The following is an 18,395-nucleotide window of genomic DNA, read 5'->3' as shown; positions in this document are numbered from 1 at the left end:
GTTGATGACAACCGCCGGACAAAGGAAGGGGCTTTTGAAACCTGAGTATAAAATTGATTGCACCCTGACTTCAAACCCACCTAGCCCAGCCAGCGCTGGAAATGTCACAGAAGGTCATCGAGTATGACGCCCTCACCTGTTGATTGTTGAAAGTGTCAGTCTGCGCAACAATGTCGCGCAGAACGTGTCTTTTCCGGATTCGCCGATGTAAACAGAAATGTACACGCGGACTAATCGATTTCGGAGTTTGAATTTTTAAGCCCGAGGCGCCGAATACGCTCGGAAGCGTAGAAACCAACCGAACTTAATACCACAGTTTTGTCCTGACTGTCTTGCATACGTTACCTAAAATGCAGCGGGTACGAACACTTACATTTGCAACGCTGGTGTGCCTGTGTGGAATATTCACCGTTTCGAGTGGACAAGCAGTACATGAAAAGACTGGCCCTTCATCGGGAAAATTGAGCTTCAAAACGCCAGACCTCAGCGACGAGGAGGCATACTCACTACACCTACCCCAAGAACTGAAATGCGATGCTTGTAGAATTGTAGCTTATACTGTAAGTACTTGTCCATCCCTGCATTTCAAACATTAGCATGCACCCGCACGATGACACAGACACTACAAATGGTTTTCCAGTTTAAGTACCATAGCTTGCAAGTTGCATGATGATAATTATCAATTTATGACATTATTGTTGAACGGCGAGCAAATATGATAGAGTACATCAGACAGACCTCGAAGACTTTCAATAATTATTTCATCGGTATTCATCTGGCTCTTCTCAGAAGTGCTGGTCTTGCGTTGGCTCTTTGATTTTTGAAACCAACGCGACCGGCCAGTGCAGTGCCACATGCTATGCAGCTTCCAAAATGACACGGACTGTCAAATCACACTCGTAAAATTGCTAAAATGCACAAATCGCCCCAACCATCAAAATATTGATAATGTGAACTTAGGTTGTAAAATAAGAGGTTTACTACATGAACCACGTTTATTCATTTATTTGTGGTTTCTAAACAATAAAAACCGCCATATGTATCGTGTCTGCCATGATAATATATGTTTAAAAATATCTACCATCCAATCTGTAGTTTTTGTTTCACTTTTTGTAAACTTTACATCACTCACAATAAATAATCGCATCCAATCAGGGCAAGTTTAAAAATAAATTGTGAAAGACTAGTAACAGTGGGAAATAGAACTGAGTGTGCACGATAAAAAAATGAACCCATTAATATTGTACAGAGAGTAAATATTTCAATAATTGAATATTCAATTGAACAAAGGTTTGCAAGGAAAGTGTAACTTAAGTAGGTACACAGATAGAACAATAGATATACCACATCGAGAAATATCTTTCCAAGAGTTTAAAGGTCAAATATACGGTAGGACTCTGGACTACTTATGTATGACTGAAATCACTATAATACTATATAATACTGAAATCACTATAATACTATTTAGTTCTCTATTTCACACTATTTACATAACAAAAAGAAAAACTGAAGATCGGTTTCACAATAAATTCAATGTTTGCTTACAAGAGAATTGATAGTATATCACATAAAAATTCAGAGATGTTGTAGAATAATTTTCCATAAAATTGTCTTCTGGAGATTTTCAGCACCAACAGATGTGTGTATGTCAAAATTCATATTATTTTATTAAGATTGTGCCTTTTATTCCTTTAATTAACACTACTTCAGTATGTTGCAGCTCATTTGCATAATATTATATTCGGACCAATGGCAATGAACCACATGTGCTTTCCCACATCTTAAAAGCCACTTGTCAATGTTCATTACATAGTGATTACATAACTGCCTAATCATAGGGGCCATTCACAAATTCAATGGTAACAAACCTCAATAATTACACAGATATAATATTGAATGTTCAACATTACCAAATAAGATTAATGATTCAAAAAATATGTGACAACTTTTTACCTATATTTTTTTCAAATCTTATTATTCTTAATATAAATGTAACTAAAAATACAAGATAAATACATGCACTTCTTACCCATTCATTCCCAGCATCCTCTGTAGCAGCATGCACAAGAACGTTCCAAAACCCTTTTCCTACCAAACAGTATCATTTCCCCATCTGCCAAGTCAGTAAAAAGTGGTGAGCCAAAACCATACATATTTTCACCCTCTTGGCTTGGTCTTATGGTAGCTTTAGACTGTTAAAAGTCATCTCTACAGTACCTATGCTTTCAGAGACCTTCAAATATTCAGGTCTTTGTTAAAATTATGAGACACGTTATACTTCACTACTTTAAACCAACTTAACCTGATGGTGACACATGACCTTGGCAGGGTATGGGTGCAAAGAATCAACAAGCTTAAAAAAAATTCCATTATGGATGAAGATCTAAGAAGTAAGGGATGTATAACACTGGTTATAGAAATGTTGATGCTGATCATGTTTTACTGTTTTCTTACTAGATGAAAGAACGATTTGATGCAGCCCATAAGAAGAGACCATCACTGAAAGTATTACCGGAGTCAGAAATTCTTGACATATTAGATGAAATATGCACTGATAAATGGGAGAAGTAAGTACAGTAACTTTAATACAGCAAAAGTTTAAAAAGTTACATGTAGTAACTGGATTATCAGAAAACGTTATCCCTTTTTTATCCCAATGAGAAATGGATGTAAATATTATGACTTCATTATTTGATCAAGATCAGCAAATTACAGTAATAAAGAGGCACTGTGTGGCATCAGTTAGGGTAGCGGACTCACTATCAGAAGGAGGTAAGTTCAAGACTAGGTAGGTCCAGAGTAACAGACTCACTGTCAGAGGATGGTGAGTTTGAGACTCCAGCACGGTGTTGTGCCCTTGAGCAAGGCATTTAACTCCTCATTGCTCCATTTGGTAGTGGGTTATGGGTACCTCATCCTGCAATTGGGCATTCGCCTGTTGGATGATGGATTCAATAAAAAATGTTGAGTTGTAATTGTTTTAATAAAAAATATTGAGTTGTAATTGAGTGATGAATTTCTATGTTTGTTGTTTAAACTTGGTATACATTATCTGTGTAATGACTCTAATGCTAATAAAACAGTGTTTCCAAGCTTGAAATGACAGCAAGTGCCTAATTTAAACTACAATGTATAATTAGTACATTCTTTTGTTGTAAAAATGTATTTATTTGTATGTCTATGAACATACTAGATTGCTTGAAAGACAGTGGGGTTGCCCTCCCCTCAAAATTCCTGTGTGGAAAACCCTGTGTGAGATGTCCACCCACCAGGGAATTATTGTTTATTTTAGCTTGTAAATCTAACTGAAATTGTAAGTCTGTAGAACCTGTTGACAGGACAATAGGACAGGTAAATTCAAATTCTTGTAGAAGTCACAAAGTAGTTTACTTTGGCAGTTCTTGAGAAGACTATTATACGGCAACTACATATGTTAGGTTATTCATAAACAATATCATTGTTCTCTCAATGATATGTAAATAAATATTTGTCCACATTTTTAGATACGCTTTTGGAAGTAACGCATACAAGAAATACGCTAACAGCACTATTGCCATATGTAGAGGTGCATCTATATATAAGTTAAAGCATTGCTGGTATACATGAAACCCCAAACTATATTCAAACTGACGTCAAAATGTATAAAAAATACTTTTGTGTAAATAGACTCCATTCTCTCTTCATAATTTCAAGGTCATAGAAAATTTTTACCAAACTTGTCGAATGGTGCTTGTAGATTTGTACCAGTCAAATTAGAATTTAAACCAGACATTTTTAGACAGTATTCTGATGTCACAAGTGTTTTCATATTCCGTGAATCAGATGTGTGTTTGATACACCAGTGTAGTTATTGGCCTTTAGCAAAGCAAAGACAACATTTTATCGCTGTTTGCAACGTCCTACAGCTGTTACATTATTAATTCAGTGGTTTTAAAACATCACTATTTTTACTGCAGGGAAGTGGTGGTTAGCATTTCACACTGGCTGAACTGACTAAATGCTCAATTTTTGTTGAACCAACGGATTAAGCTTAATTCTGCAATTTGGTATATCGTCTCTTCGATGCCCATCAATAGTCCAAGTGAAAATGCTAAATTTTGATATATCAAAATAACACAAGCCATTGGTAGCTGTTTTAAGCTATAAATTTCTCATATTGTGTAAGAATTTCATAGGCTGAAATGAGATGTGCTGCAAAATGTGACATTGTTAAACAGGGATAAAATGAAAATTTGACAGATATTTCTGTTGATCTGATTTTCTTAAATCAACTAACTTTTCATTTTAGTATAAAACTGTACAGTGAAATTTTGCCGTTGACAGATGGGATGTGACGTTGTATGTGAGACTGAGAGAAATTGCCTTGAAGTCAATTGAGAATGAACTCTATGTTCACTTATTGCAATTGTAGAAACAAATTTTTTGCTTAAATTCTCTTTTGAGAGTGTAAGAATTGTGATATATTTTGAATAACATTTCTCATAGTATATTTGCAGTTTCTTGATTTCAACTCTATTGCTTGGTCGTGACTGGTTATTGATTGGTCGTGACTGGTTATTCATAGTTGATATTTAATTAAGGTAGTACGCACCTTGTCCTTGAAAGTGAAGGACTTAAACTTTTGCTCAAACCTTTATCAATGACACTTTCAACTATTCTCTTACCAAATCAAGAATAAAAATCAGGGATCACTATGCAAAGTTCTGTTCTAGAGGAATAAATTACCTGATGTTTACCGATATTTGAAATTCAAAATGGCTACCATTCCTGTGTTATTAATAAGCTCTATGGCACAAAATAAAATTTTCAATTTTCTGAACACTGTGAAAGACTGTAAAACATTTTTTATTTCAAAAGCTTTACAATGAGCTCCCCCAATGAGAGGTAGTATAGAGTGCGAATATCTGCCCCAAGGCGCTTTCTACTTTCAGCCAATGTTTCATATCATCAAACTTACTCACTCCCTTCTGATTGTTAAATTTGTGGTACTCAGTGCTATACTGTCAAACACTTTCGAGTCAAATGATGCCAACTGTGAAAATATCTGAAAAATAAAAAGTACTGCTAATGTTTTCAGTTTCATTTCTATTAAAATGTCATGTGAATAATTTATGTGAGAACAGTGAAATGAGAGTAAACTGTTAAATTAGGTGATTAAGCAATGTTTATTTTTCATCAGTAAACCTGGATATTTTGATACAGGTCACTCAGTATTTTTGCTAAGGTTGGGGAATAACAGTTATTATATTACCATGCCCTGCCCGTCGCATTTTGATTGGTCGAGCTGAACCACGTGACTGACCACAAATACACAGTAATGGTTTGTTTACATGCCCGTGAATATGAATAATAAGATACACAACTCAAAGTATCGTAACTTTACAGCTTAAACGTAAACCATAATCAATCACAAAATAAAATGGAGCACTTGTAGGTCAAGTTGAGATACTTTTTTATGAAAACATCTCCGGATTTGCCAATTTTTTACAGCGCGCGTGACAGTGCGTCGCGTATTGCTCAGTTTCATGGGCCCAGTTGTCGTTCGCTCCTGAAATTTTCGGAAATTTTGACGGTTTTCTTGGGTTTGCTGTTAATATAATGGAAATAACAGACTCCGCTCTGATCATTAACGTTTATTTGTGGGCGCGGGCTCAAGGAAAGCCAAATTAACGGGCTCGGCAAGCCTCGCCCGTTAATTTTTGGCTTTCCTCTCGCCCTTGCCCACAAGTAAACGTTAATGGTCAGCACGTGGCCCGTTATTTCTATAATGATTTTGGAACCCCGGTAACATTGCTGTTGTCCTCTCATTTGATTACATTGATATACCAAGGGGAACCCAGGCAACATTTACCGGGGTACAGGCCTTTAAAAAAACACTACCTACATATTGGGCTTTTGATTGGCTGTTACTGTACTCATGAACTCTGGATGGGTGTGTTTTTAATGTCTTTTTTATTTCTTTCAGTATTGGTCTCAAAGAAATTGAAGGTGTTAAAAGGTTATCAGGACCAGGTTTAGAAACCAAAGATGTGCCTGGTGTTATGCAGGGTGGAGGAAAATGGCCCAATAGGTTAGTATCCTATTTAGTTTCTATACAGTGGTTGTGTCTGGTGATTGTAGCTCTATAGCCCAGTACAACACTGGTACTGTCTGGGGATATTAGCTCTTTTAGCCCAATACAGTATCAATCATGTTAGGGGGATAGTTTGCTCTTTAGCCCAGTACAGCAATGCAGTGATGTCTGGGGATAGTAGCTTTATAGCCCAGTGCAGCACTGGGGATGTTGAGGATAGTTGCTCTCTATGCCATTGCAGCACCAGTGATGTCTGGGGATAGTAGCTCTCTTGTCAGGTGCAGCACTGGTGATATCTGGCAATACTTGCCCATTGCAGCACCAGCACTCTCTAGCCCAGTGCAGCACCATGCAGCACTCTCTAGCCCAGTGCAGCACAAATGTCTAATCAGATGGAGATTATGTAATTAGACACAAGTGACTGTACTTTTCTGCTCATTGTTAGTTGATGTTAGCAAAGTGTGTGACATGAAACAATCTAACACCAACAGTACCCAAATTAAAACACAAGTTGACCCGGTATCACCTTTAGGCTTCTATAGAAATGAGAACCCTGTATGATTATAAGCTTGCATGCTCATATGGTACAGTCATGGGACTATATAATGAGCGTATATGGCTACAGAGCCAAGACGAGGGAATAGAAAAATTCTCAAAGAATCCGATATGAAGAGTATTAATCAAATGAATTAACTAAAACTTGGCAGATTTGTTGTGTCAATGTCTAATTAACAGGACAGAGTTCAGACTTCTACTTTTCCATAAGTTTCCCCATTCTGGTGGTCATAAAGGGATCTAGACACTCTCAAAACTCCTTATTTGCTGTATTATACAGCTCCTAATCTATACTCTACACTCATTGATGTGCCCTCAACGTTCTAGCAAAGCCAGTCTCAAGGCTACTGTGTAGCTATAACAGCTTGCCTAGCTTGGCTACGTTACAGAGCAAAATCCAGCAACTGTAAGATTGATGTATTTCAAATGTGTCATTTGTTAGTTTCTGTATGTGGTAGTGTTTCAATTCAGGAGTTCTGAATATTCATTTATTTCCATTGTCTTACACATTGTTGACTTAGCTTGAGGAAAAGAGACCTGTAAATATTTCAAGTTTGCGTTAAAAGGCAAGTCCTGATAGCTTGGGATGAACTCAATCGATGTGAATAGGCCAATCAAAATCTTTCTACCATGTACATGTAGGTGTCAGTTAAACATCTTCGAAACCTCAATGTCATTGGTTCTGGACATACAAGAGAGTAGCAGGTGTCTTATTGATGTGTTGCCATAGTAAATCAACACTATCATTCCCACTCATTTATTTCACTGTATCCTTGTCTTTGCTTCTGCCTGTTTGAAAACATTTTCACTAACAAGAAATATAACGAAACTTGACAGGCGTGATTAAAAGCTTGCTACCTACCTTCCTTTTTCATTCCTGTAAGATTTCACTCCCGTATCTGTCGTGATTGCTGATTTTCATTGTCCCAACACATTCACTTTACACCAATTAGCGAAGCTGATCATCACCATCACTGGAATCCTAACGTAATCTATGAATATTATGAGGAAGAAGAGACGGGCATGATTCCGGATTACGATGAAGATTACCTTGATCCTGATGAATTAGCCTTCCGGCAGAAATATGCCGGAATTTTGGGCCCAGGAAAATTTGGCATGTTTATGGATTGGTATGTTCCCAGTGTGCCCTTGCTGTGATGTGGCCATATAACCAACTAACAATCTTTGATTTTGAACTGTAATACCTATTTAACAGTCTAGCATGGCTTTGAGTTAAAATTCTAACACCTTTATGTTACTTTCATTGCCTATTTTCAGAATATAGAGAATATATAAATGTAATATAATCGTTTTAGATATTTCCATCACTTTTAACTCAAACCCAAGAAAAAGGGAAGTGAATTACATTTTCACTCATTATTTCTTTGTTTGCATTCTCTATCTCTCTAAGCGTATAAAATCCTCAGAAAAATTCATGTTGATATTTAAGAACACCAAATTGGCCTTTGTTGGTACTATAATGGTTCAAAATTATGTGACAGTATGCCCATCTTTTTCTCCACTGTGTCCTTTATCCAACTCCTACCTGTCTCTTTCTGTCAGGAGAACCAGTATTTACGACCCTTGAATTGTCGCCATCAGTTTGTGTAATCATAACTCCTTATCTCCAGAGGCCGGAAGGGTCGTGTGATTCATCTTCTATATTGTCTTTGGTCAGCTTGCATGCATAATGCCAACGACCACTCCCTAGCGGCGTCTTTCCAACCAAGGGAGCAACCTTATGTCACTTTCACTGTAATTACAGAGATCTTTCATACACAGGTAGCTCCTTTATCAGATAAATCGGAAGGGACCATTGTCTCAGTGGATTAGACGACAATGGGAAAACACTGGCTGACACCATGTCAATCAAAAAATTACACAAGACAGACAATGGTGTCCCTGGGAACTTCACACTGGGCATTTAATTCACGGTTCTCTCTGGAGGCATTACAGGCAGATTAAAGCACTCCTTAAAACACAATAGATCAGTTGTTCTTCTGATGTAATACAATTGAATGAGAAGTGCCTGGGGATGTCTGTGTATTGTAATCCCACAAGGAAAATATAAGTCCATTGATGGCAATGGTCAATATTTTGATTGTTGTTCTCTTTACAAAAGACCACTCCGTGACTCGTCACCTTTGTTTAGCTGTCCTTGTCACCTTGTCATGGTAGCGTATTCTTGTCTGCTGTCAACAAAAGTGAAATGTCACTTCAAAGGCGGCTAGATTTTATACTGAAACCAAAGTACTTAGATTATCGGTGATGATGGGTACTGAGAGAATCGTGGCATTGTTCTAAGTTGATAATCGGCTCAGAATCGTAACTGAGTATCATTGCTGACGAAAGCCAATGAACAATATACTAGGTGTGTCTGTTAACTTACTTTACTGCTTTTGAAAAGGCGAATCTTGTGATGGAAATAATCGGCAAGATGTTTTACGTCAGCCAATGATGAGGTACTATCCTGTCACTGCCACAGATTTCGGGTTATTCTGGGTTGAGTATTTGCACATCAATAATGTAAACTGGGGATTAAAGCCAGGTCTAATGAGAACAGATTTCAAGTTAGAGGTTTTGATGTCGATTGACAAGCTAAAGTCTGATGTCTGTGGCAATTCATAACCATATCTATCAAACTGAGGGCAGCATTGTCAAGCATCGGCAGAAAATGCCCATGTTGATGATAAATGTCCTTATGTTGGTTTCCATTTTGGAGGAAACATGATTTCGTCTTGCGGTTTTTGTGGAGATTGAAAAATCAATGAGATTTTGTCGCCATTTGATGATGGAAGAGCGTTTCCGTGTCCTGAAATAGTAGAGTTACTGACGGTTTATTAATTGATAAATACAAAATCAAGAGCATGTCAAGTTTACTCATCCATTTCACAGTAAGTCTGAGTATACTTTGATTACCAGCACACAGATATACTGGCAGGGCCTGGACTCTCCAGACCTAACAAAACCGCAGGCGAATTGAACTTTGACCTCTGCCTTTCTAGTGCCTTGTTGTGAACATGGTCAAGTGCGTAGGTGTGGTGAGCACCATTAGCATATAGATGTTGTGAACACTATCAACATGTGGGCGTATTGAGCATCATAAAAATGTGTGTGGGTGTTCAACTTTGTTTTATGTCTTTGTGCAGCATCTTCAAATCCTCTCTGTAACATATCTGTCTGTGTTAGATAATATACACCATCACTACAATTTCTATGTTTACTGCCACGACAACTAGATATGGATGATTCTGACTTTAATCAAAACTAGAATATTAATGTTGCTTCCCTCTGAGTCAGGTGTGTAGCAGTTTTAGCCAATTGGCAAGCATGTTGAAAACTGACTTTTTTGTAATGGACCACTGAGTGGTCGATGGGTCTCTGTGTTTTCACTGACTTGTGGTATTTAGATACCAGTATCAAAACTAGCATTAAAGTGTAGATGAAACAACACCTTTAAAGCTGGGTTGAATTTATTAGTCAAAATTGTTTTATATTTGTCTTTTTGCTGTACATAGGTGTCCATCACATCATCCAAAATTTTGCAAAATCACATAGAACTCTCTTAAACCCACAACATGGATAGGTCACGCTGTGGAATACTTTATTCCTAAATGACTTGAATTTTCCGTGAAATGAAATCCCAGATCCCAGCAAGAAAAAATATCTTGTTAGCTAAACTACGAACATAGTAGCAAGACATCATTCTTAAAATAAAATCACAATATTGAGCAAATACAAATACCAGTGAAAAAACCTGACCCTCAGTTTTTCTTTGTGATGGTACAAATGTGTACTAGTACACACTACACCAGAAATAACTGTACCAGCACTTTGTACAAGCCACCCTGTTAAATCCCATTTTTAGTACAAAATGAAACTTTTTCACCAAATAATTTATAGCCTACCATAGTGATGATGTGTCCTTACAGTGTGTGAAGGAGTCTGACTATGGAAGAGGTTAAAATGAATAAAGAATTGCAAGTTATTCAACCACACCACTGAGATTATGTCAAAGCTCACGTCATGATGTATTCGCTTGATACTAATGTTGATACAAATTGTAGAGCAGTGATTATGAAGTTGTAAAACCGTTGATGTAAACTATTGTCACAGGGAATGGTTCAAATATTTGTAGAAATGTTCATTCATTCACTACGATTGTATAGAAATTCACAATATGGTAGCTGTTACACTACATTTACTCATCAATGAATGGTTTAATGTGGCAGTTCAGTGCGTCATAATTGTCTCAGATATGCAGTGCAGTCTCAAACAACATTTTTGTGGCATTTTCATTTTCATTTTTGACCCCCCCCCCCCCCCCCCCCCCCCCTTCAAATTCAGTACCATCAACCTGTTGCCAAAATCTGGAAATATTTTTCAAAAGTTATGTGACATGTGTCTCCTCAGTGCTGGCTTCATTGTTGAAAATGTAGAACTTAACCGCTGGTTGTGCAGATTTTCTTGCATATACCCAAAAGAAGAACTCCATTGCATTGAAGCATTTCACCAGCCATTCTGATTATCAAACTTTTTGAGTGAATGAAGGAATGTTTTTAGATTCATTTGAGTCAGCCCTGTTCAGGTACTGTAATACGTAAGATGTTGCCATGGCAAAGAGAACACTATTGAGTAAATGGCACACCATACTTGCTCAGTGGCTACCCTGATGTGTGCTGGCATATATTTTTTGCATTTCAACACTGATGTGTGCTAGTTTATACTTTTGGCATTTCTACACAAGTCTCAAAAATGGCAATTTTTAACTGTGTCCTTTCACACTGTGTCCTTTCTACAGTGGTCCAGCTTAGCTTAAATTGACAGACATAAACTTGCTCAAACTTTCCATGAGGAAATTTGAAACCATTCCCTTTCCAAGTCAAGAATAAAAATCAGGGGTCAATGTGCAAATTTTGTTCTGTAGAAAGAAGTTACACAATATTTACAAACACTTGAAAGTCAAAATCTTTGTCAGCTCTGAGTCTATGGGGGAAATGAACTTTTTGATTTTCGCAAAAAAGGAGCTTGTGACAACTGTATGTTCTTCATGAACTTCAAAATGGAGCCCCACAAGTGGTAGTAGACCAAAAGTGTGGCGTGGAAGTTTGAAAGTCTGAATATCTGTCCTTGAGGTGTATTGTACCTTAATGAATTAAACACAGTGAAGATGCATATATGAAGTTTGATGATAAGAGTTGTAATTATTTGATATTCTGTCTGTGTTTACACACCCAGGTTAAACCAACAGTGTGCGTATTACATTGGCGAGTATGGCGAAGAGGAAATCTATGAGATCTACAAAGAGAATCCAAAGAAATTTGAGAAATGGCTTTGCTACGGGGAAGATGGAGACTGCACGCCAAAGGAAGAACCCAAGAAAAAGAAAGGAAAGAAAAACAAAAAGTCTGAATTGTGATTTTGACTCATGTCTCAAAATGTGCGTTTCTTTGTGTCAGTTCTAAATCGTCCATAAGTGAAAAACGCAATTTTAATATACCAAAATCATGAAAGAAAAACGCTTTTCTTCTTCTGTGTCTACAAACCTTGAAAAGTTTCTACATTTGAAAGAGTCGTGTATGTCAGCTTTGACACATTTTGTACTATCTTCCTTTCTTCCCTTAGCTTCTTTTCTAAAAACCCTTTTTACCTTTTATACACAGATCCATTGCATTTCTTAGTTCTTTTCTCCAATTTATGACCCTGAAAAAAGGTCACCTTGACATGTACCAATCAGATAGATTATTTCATAAAATACAAGTCAAAATAAAAATCTTCAGTTTGTCAAATTTAGAATCGGCAGACAAAACAACAGTTTTGTTTTGTTTTAGCTGTACATGTACCTTTTTGGTCAATGTGCATGGATATATGAATAATGCTGTACAGTGTCTACAGAGTTCTAATGTGATGACTGTTAGTCAACCATCTCACAACAAGAGTTTTGAGAAGCCTGGTTTGTTTGACACTGCCATTGAATGAAACAACAGGCAGTTTGTTTTAGAGTCAAAGACTTTAATGTACTTTTCTTAGCCGTTGAATTGACACACAAATATGATCCAACATTTTGATGACTATATATTTTTAAATGTGTACTCTAGTACTCTGATGCTCGTAGAGTTACCAAGCCAGAATTTAGAAGAATAGTTAATATATTGAGCCTGCAATTTTAAGATTTTAGTTATCAACATCATGAATTATGCATTTATTTAAATCCATGTTGCCCATATTCTTGTTGATCATAGTTTATAGTTATGTGAATATTATGTATAAATTGTGATGTTTATGTATCAGATACAACATTTTGTCAGACGTGCTTTTAGTATCAGATGGCCTTGTAGATTTGTAATCACAAAGTATAAATCCCAAAACTCAAAGTATGAAATAAGTTTTAGCCTTTGTGGGATACGGAAGTGAATGTATTATAATATTAACTGTCATCACAAGGGGCATTCTTGTTTGTGTAGTAGTGAAGTTTGCTATCCGATATCTATGCAAGAACAGGTCAGAGAAAGTACACCAGGTAACATGTTAGCAGTCTGAATAGTGTTGTTCGCAGTTACGGGTTTGTTACTAAATATAGCTACATGCGCGCGACAGATTCTGCTGCAGGAAACGCGGATGAAGTTTGTCAGTGCTGCATGCATGGCTGTTGTTACAGCTTGTAGTCTGAGTCGCAAATTTGTCAATAGCATTTATTGTAACACTAGAAGTCACCTACTAAATAGTGTTTCTGTCGTTCCTGCAAAAATGTGAAAAAATAAGCACTTACATTAATGAGAGAACAATGAAGTCCTTTGCAAACAGCCCTATTCAATGAAGGGAAACTGAATTATTTGACAACAATTATCCAACAGTATGAATATTCTCAGGCTGTCATACAGGGTATATTGTCATAGAATGAAATCTCATAACCTTGATGTGAATTAAGGTAGGTTGCGCCTCAAGAATGAACAACTTAAACTTTTACTCAAACTTTCCTCAATGAAACTTTCAACCATCCTCTTACCAAATCAAGAATAAAACTCACGGGTCACCATACAAAGTTAAGTGCTAGAGAAACAAATTACCTAACATTGACCCATATTTTAAATTCAAAATGGCTGCCATTTTTGTGTTAACTCTATGGGGGAAAAATGAAATTTTAATTTTCGAAAAACTAAAATGGTGAACATTTTTCTCACCTCATGGTGTTTAAAACGAGCCCTTACAAGTGGTACAACAGAAAAAAATGGTAAAAATTTTAGTCTGAATATCTGTCCCTGAGCTGCTTCATTATTTGTAACTTTTGATGAATGGTCTGCAATATTTGTTCTGTTTGTGGAGCAGTGATTTGTTCATCACTTCAAAATGCACAGTGTTCAACCAGTCAATAAAGCCTGTATTATGGAATTTCAATGTTTTTGTTGAAAAGATACTGATCTGGACTTTTTGCATTTGTCAACAACAATAACAACAACAACAGCAGCATTACAAATTGTACACCATTTGTTGTGTTGCAAGGCTAATAATTGCATTTAAATGGATTTTTGGAAGCAGAATATGAAAATGTTCCATAGAATAAAAACTGAAATCGTCAAAAGTTAGCTAGCTATGTGTGCCATAGTGGCCGTTGAAACTAAACTAAGGACACTGAACTGAATTCTAGCTTGCTAAAGGCACTCATTTTAAAGTAATAACTGAGCTTGATAATAAAATTGCCAACTTATGAGTAATTATTTTGCTCTTTCTGTCCATGTCATAATAAATGTGCCTTACCTTGCCAAAAGATGGATTAGACAAAAAGGGTTATTACATGTAATTGCTCTCAGCCTTGTTCATTCACAGTACAGACATAAAATTTGAGAGATACTGAAATGATTTTCCATGGATAACTTCAAATTCAACGTGTGATAATACTGGACACCACATTTGCACTCAGACACCCTGTCACCGATATTCACAGGTCTTGTATAATCAATTTCAATGCAGCCTGAAGACCAGTCAGTATAAGAGTTCGATATGAACATCATAATCAGTTCACAAGCTGATGCCAAAAGCTGGCAACCACAGAATGTTCGTCTCAGTGCTATAGAACATTCCATCAGACGAAACAGAATTACTTTTTATTGTACTTGGGCATTTGAATAGCTCCCTGGATGAATTTAAACAGGGAAACCTCAGTTCTTTTATAATGAGACCTGTATTGACCATGTTAGTATTCGAATGATTTTAATGTAGAGGTTCCAGTACAAATGTAACAATATAAGTCCATCACTAAAAATTTAGTGTCAGGCCGAATAAATTACTTGTATTTTCTTTGCTATCTGTGTTGATGTAACCTAAGATTCTGTGAACTCTATGCATTCTACTTTGGGAACAAACTCTACTCATGTGATTTTTTTTTGTTTGGCCCATTTCTACATGTGCAATCAAATTAAAAGTAGTGAAATTGGAACACTGTATCCAGTGTGTTTACTTTTTCGCCCCTCCCCCCCCCACCCCGGCCCCCACACACACACACACAAAGACACTACCCCTGATTAGTTGACTAGATGTTTTCTGATTCAGGTTGGTTATTTTCCATACAAAGTTCTTTTCATATCAGCAGAAGTGACTATATCGCCTGTGAATTCACACTTTCATCACAAGATATCTATGACAATCCGCCAATTGTTTGAAAACATTTTGGACAACCATGGCATAACACAATACAGTCAGTACATCAGAAACATTGTGGAACAGTGAAACGCTTGTCAGGTTGTGATGACAATGAATTGGAGCACTTTGACTCATTATTGTTGTAGTGCATTGTACAAATCTGAAGGAAATGTCATTTTCATGGTGACCACAAAATACCATTGTCACCCATCAACAAAATTAATGCACCATTATTTCAAGGTAGAAAGAACGAGCCTCTTGGACACAAAATTGGACTCAAACTTTTACAATTCTTTTCTGATATACCACTTGTGGGAGTTCATTTTAAAGCTGTTTGTGTAAGAAAACTCTTCACTGCCTTAGTTTTTCGAAATTCAAAAATTTTATTTTTTTCTCCATTGACTCAACACAGGGATGGTGGCCATTTTGAATTTTAAATATCAGTAAATCTCGGGATACTTCTTTCCCTGGTACCAAAATTTGCACGGTGACCCCCGATTTTTATTCTTGATTTTGAAAGAGAATGGTTGAAAGATTTCTCAAGGAAAGTTTGAGCAAAATTTTAAGTCTTTCACTTTTGAGGCTCGAATTACCTTAAAAAATCTTTCTTCTTTCCTTTATCCATCATACCACAAAGCGAAATAATATTCAGGAGACTCTCACTGTATTTTTTTTTTACTGTTTAGGCTTATTTTTATCCAAAGAATGAAAGGTAGCTATCCATTCTTCTCTTGGTCATCTCAAAAACCATCAAAAGTGAAAACCTGATATTAACTTTAATCCCAGTCCTGTATGGCGAAGTAGCAACCATAGAAACCATGATAGAAGAGCAGTTTATTTTTCTATAGCGCCCTCGCACGCTTAGTTGCTACTCGTGGGTGCTACTCTTGCCGAGTTTGCGATTCACACGTTGAAAAATATCACGCCTTGTGATTTTAACTTCGGAACTTATTAAAGATACGATGACCGAATTAATGTAGTCCTGGAATTTAAAGTCAAGGTGTACAGTATGCTACATTTCCCGGGACGTGTATCGGTTAATTATTGGGCACTAAGAAATTTGTCGAGTGTCTGTGGATTACATATAGTTAACATACCAGTTGTATTACACTAAGTTAGGCCATAAACACTTTTCAGAAATCAAGAGTATAAGCTAGCTTCTTATCTCCTTCGTTCACTTTTATCATTTTGAGATTGATGCGAACGGCCAAATGAAAATGTTTCGGGTCCTGAAGTTGAGATTTCCAGCAATGGCGCCCTCACTTGTTCGGCAACGTCCAGGCAACTTTCTGTAGCGCTGGTAACAGGAGAAACTTTGCAAAGATACAGAACTAATGCGGGGAAATAAGAAGCATATATCGCCTGTCTGTTATATGTTTCGTCTCAAACTTGTACGGTAATTTCACCTCAAATTCATTAAAATGCTATTATGTAAGTTTCACACTATCATACTATCAATAGAGACTTTGATATACCTTGCCAAAACTACTCCACCCTGTCTCTTCGTGTGATAAAATACCAAGCGAAAGTTCGAAGTCCTGAAGATAGGTGGGAAGGCCGTGTGTCTATTGGAGCATTCAACCGTGAAATTCTACGTCTATTTATATCACGATTAACGGTCTCTTGTCCGTTCCTGTGATAGCTAAGTGCACTATGCTCAGGTTTTTAGCGTTTAGGCTTCAAACCAGACTTGTGCCTTTGGGTCGAAATATACTGCGTTTTTAACATCCTTGTATCACACGGATTACGCTTGGTTGATTTCGATGTAGCTCTTGTGTATGAGTCAATGACACAGAGAGTGCGTCACGTGTTGCAATACCGGCAAATTTTGAGGATCTCCCGGCAAACTAGAAGTATCGTATCACTCTTCGAAATGTTGTTCACAAGAAAGACAATAAGCATCGAATGAGTAATAAAATACTTCTTTCTTTCGTTCTCGGGGGTTTGTACTCTGAAGAGGTTTTTGTGAAAAACACTCGAAGGACAGTTTTACCACATTATGAGATAAAGCTAACATAATCTTTTCCAATATATTACGAGACTTCAGTTTTTTTCTTGTTTCGAAGTAATCATCCTCATTTAATAGGCGACCTCAGCGAAAACCGCTGTCGGCTATGAGGCCGACAAAATATATTATTCAATAGGGCACTATGTTCGACATGGTACTCTTGCTAGCTCAATAGCTCCCGACCTTCAGGAAAGATCGATTTCTAAATGCACTCAAAATATCGTGAGCGCCGATGGCAGTGGTTATCCGTTTATTGTGGACCGGTTAGAAGAAGATTCCCATAGATCGCTTCGTATAGTTTAATGTAAATAAAATTCTTTTGTTTCCGATAGTTTTAAAGCGACCACAAGAAAATTATCTTCTGACATGACCTAATGACATGTGCGTTTGATGAAAACTTTACCAGTTTAACACTTAAATGGCGTTTGTGGAACTACCGATTGTTGAATGGTACCTAACACCTAATTAACAAAGTGCGAAACTAATTAGTGTTCTTTCTTAGTGAAGTAGACCATTGTCTTTGCAATCTCCTTGAATAGACTTTGGCACAATGTGTGAAATCTTGTTGTCCGAAAATACGAATTGTAAGATGCGGCGAACAAATTCGTATCAACAGCTTTTCACGGACATGGATGTAAACAACGTCATCACATGAAATCGTGAAGAGACCTCGTGTTATTTGAGCGAAGCTCTTGTGGGATATTTATTGAGTAGACTTAGTAATGAAAGCATCGGTAGTGAGGTAGCAGCTATAGGCAACACTTTCAATACTTTGTTAAACTTTATTGGGGTCAGTTTTGCCTGGCGATGGCAGTGTGCCCGTTGTCTCTTGGCAATAGCGTCCGCCCCATCACTAAGCAGTAACTCGCACACACAAAAAATAGTAACAATGACGTGATATAGCGGACATTGTTCGTTCCTGGAAAAAGATTTCAGGAAACTAGTAGGATAGCAACTGTCTTCAGGACTAAGAAAACCACTATAGTGTTGAAGTGAGTCTTTTGCCCGGTTGAAATGTTCGATAGCTCGTTCCTTTTTTTAAAAAACACCCCAGACATACAGACAAATACCGAAGATTTGGTTATTTTAGTCCTTTGTTTTAAATGCAGAAGTTATCTTAAC

At 37.0% G+C, this 18,395-nt stretch overlaps 1 protein-coding gene across 1 annotated transcript; it reads left to right on the top strand.

Annotated features, from left to right (window-relative positions):
• Window positions 1-169: 169 nt before the first annotated feature.
• On the top strand, window positions 170-15,062 carry LOC139122809 (marginal zone B- and B1-cell-specific protein-like). The gene is made up of 5 exons (XM_070688571.1): window positions 170-560; window positions 2,458-2,567; window positions 5,966-6,070; window positions 7,582-7,758; window positions 11,867-15,062. The coding sequence occupies exons 1-5, from the start codon at window positions 351-353 to the stop codon at window positions 12,045-12,047; spliced, it is 783 nt and encodes a 260-aa protein (XP_070544672.1). The 5' UTR covers window positions 170-350; the 3' UTR covers window positions 12,048-15,062.
• The last annotated feature ends 3,333 nt before the right edge of the window (window positions 15,063-18,395 follow it).

Source organism: Ptychodera flava, chromosome 22 (genome assembly GCF_041260155.1).
Source record: "Ptychodera flava strain L36383 chromosome 22, AS_Pfla_20210202, whole genome shotgun sequence".
In the NCBI taxonomy this organism is placed as follows: Eukaryota; Metazoa; Hemichordata; class Enteropneusta; family Ptychoderidae; genus Ptychodera; species Ptychodera flava.
Note: the sequence above shows the minus strand (reverse complement) of the source record. Positions and strands in the feature narration are given on the sequence as shown.

Bases quoted from the DNA above. Each gene is read 5' to 3' on its own strand.
- LOC139122809 (XM_070688571.1), top strand. From the start codon at position 351: ATGCAGCGGGTACGAACACTTACATTTGCAACGCTGGTGTGCCTGTGT. The intron at 6,071-7,581 runs GTTAGTATCCTA...TACACCAATTAG, and splicing joins GGAGGAAAATGGCCCAATAG to CGAAGCTGATCATCACCATC. The intron at 7,759-11,866 runs GTATGTTCCCAG...TTACACACCCAG, and splicing joins TTTGGCATGTTTATGGATTG to GTTAAACCAACAGTGTGCGT.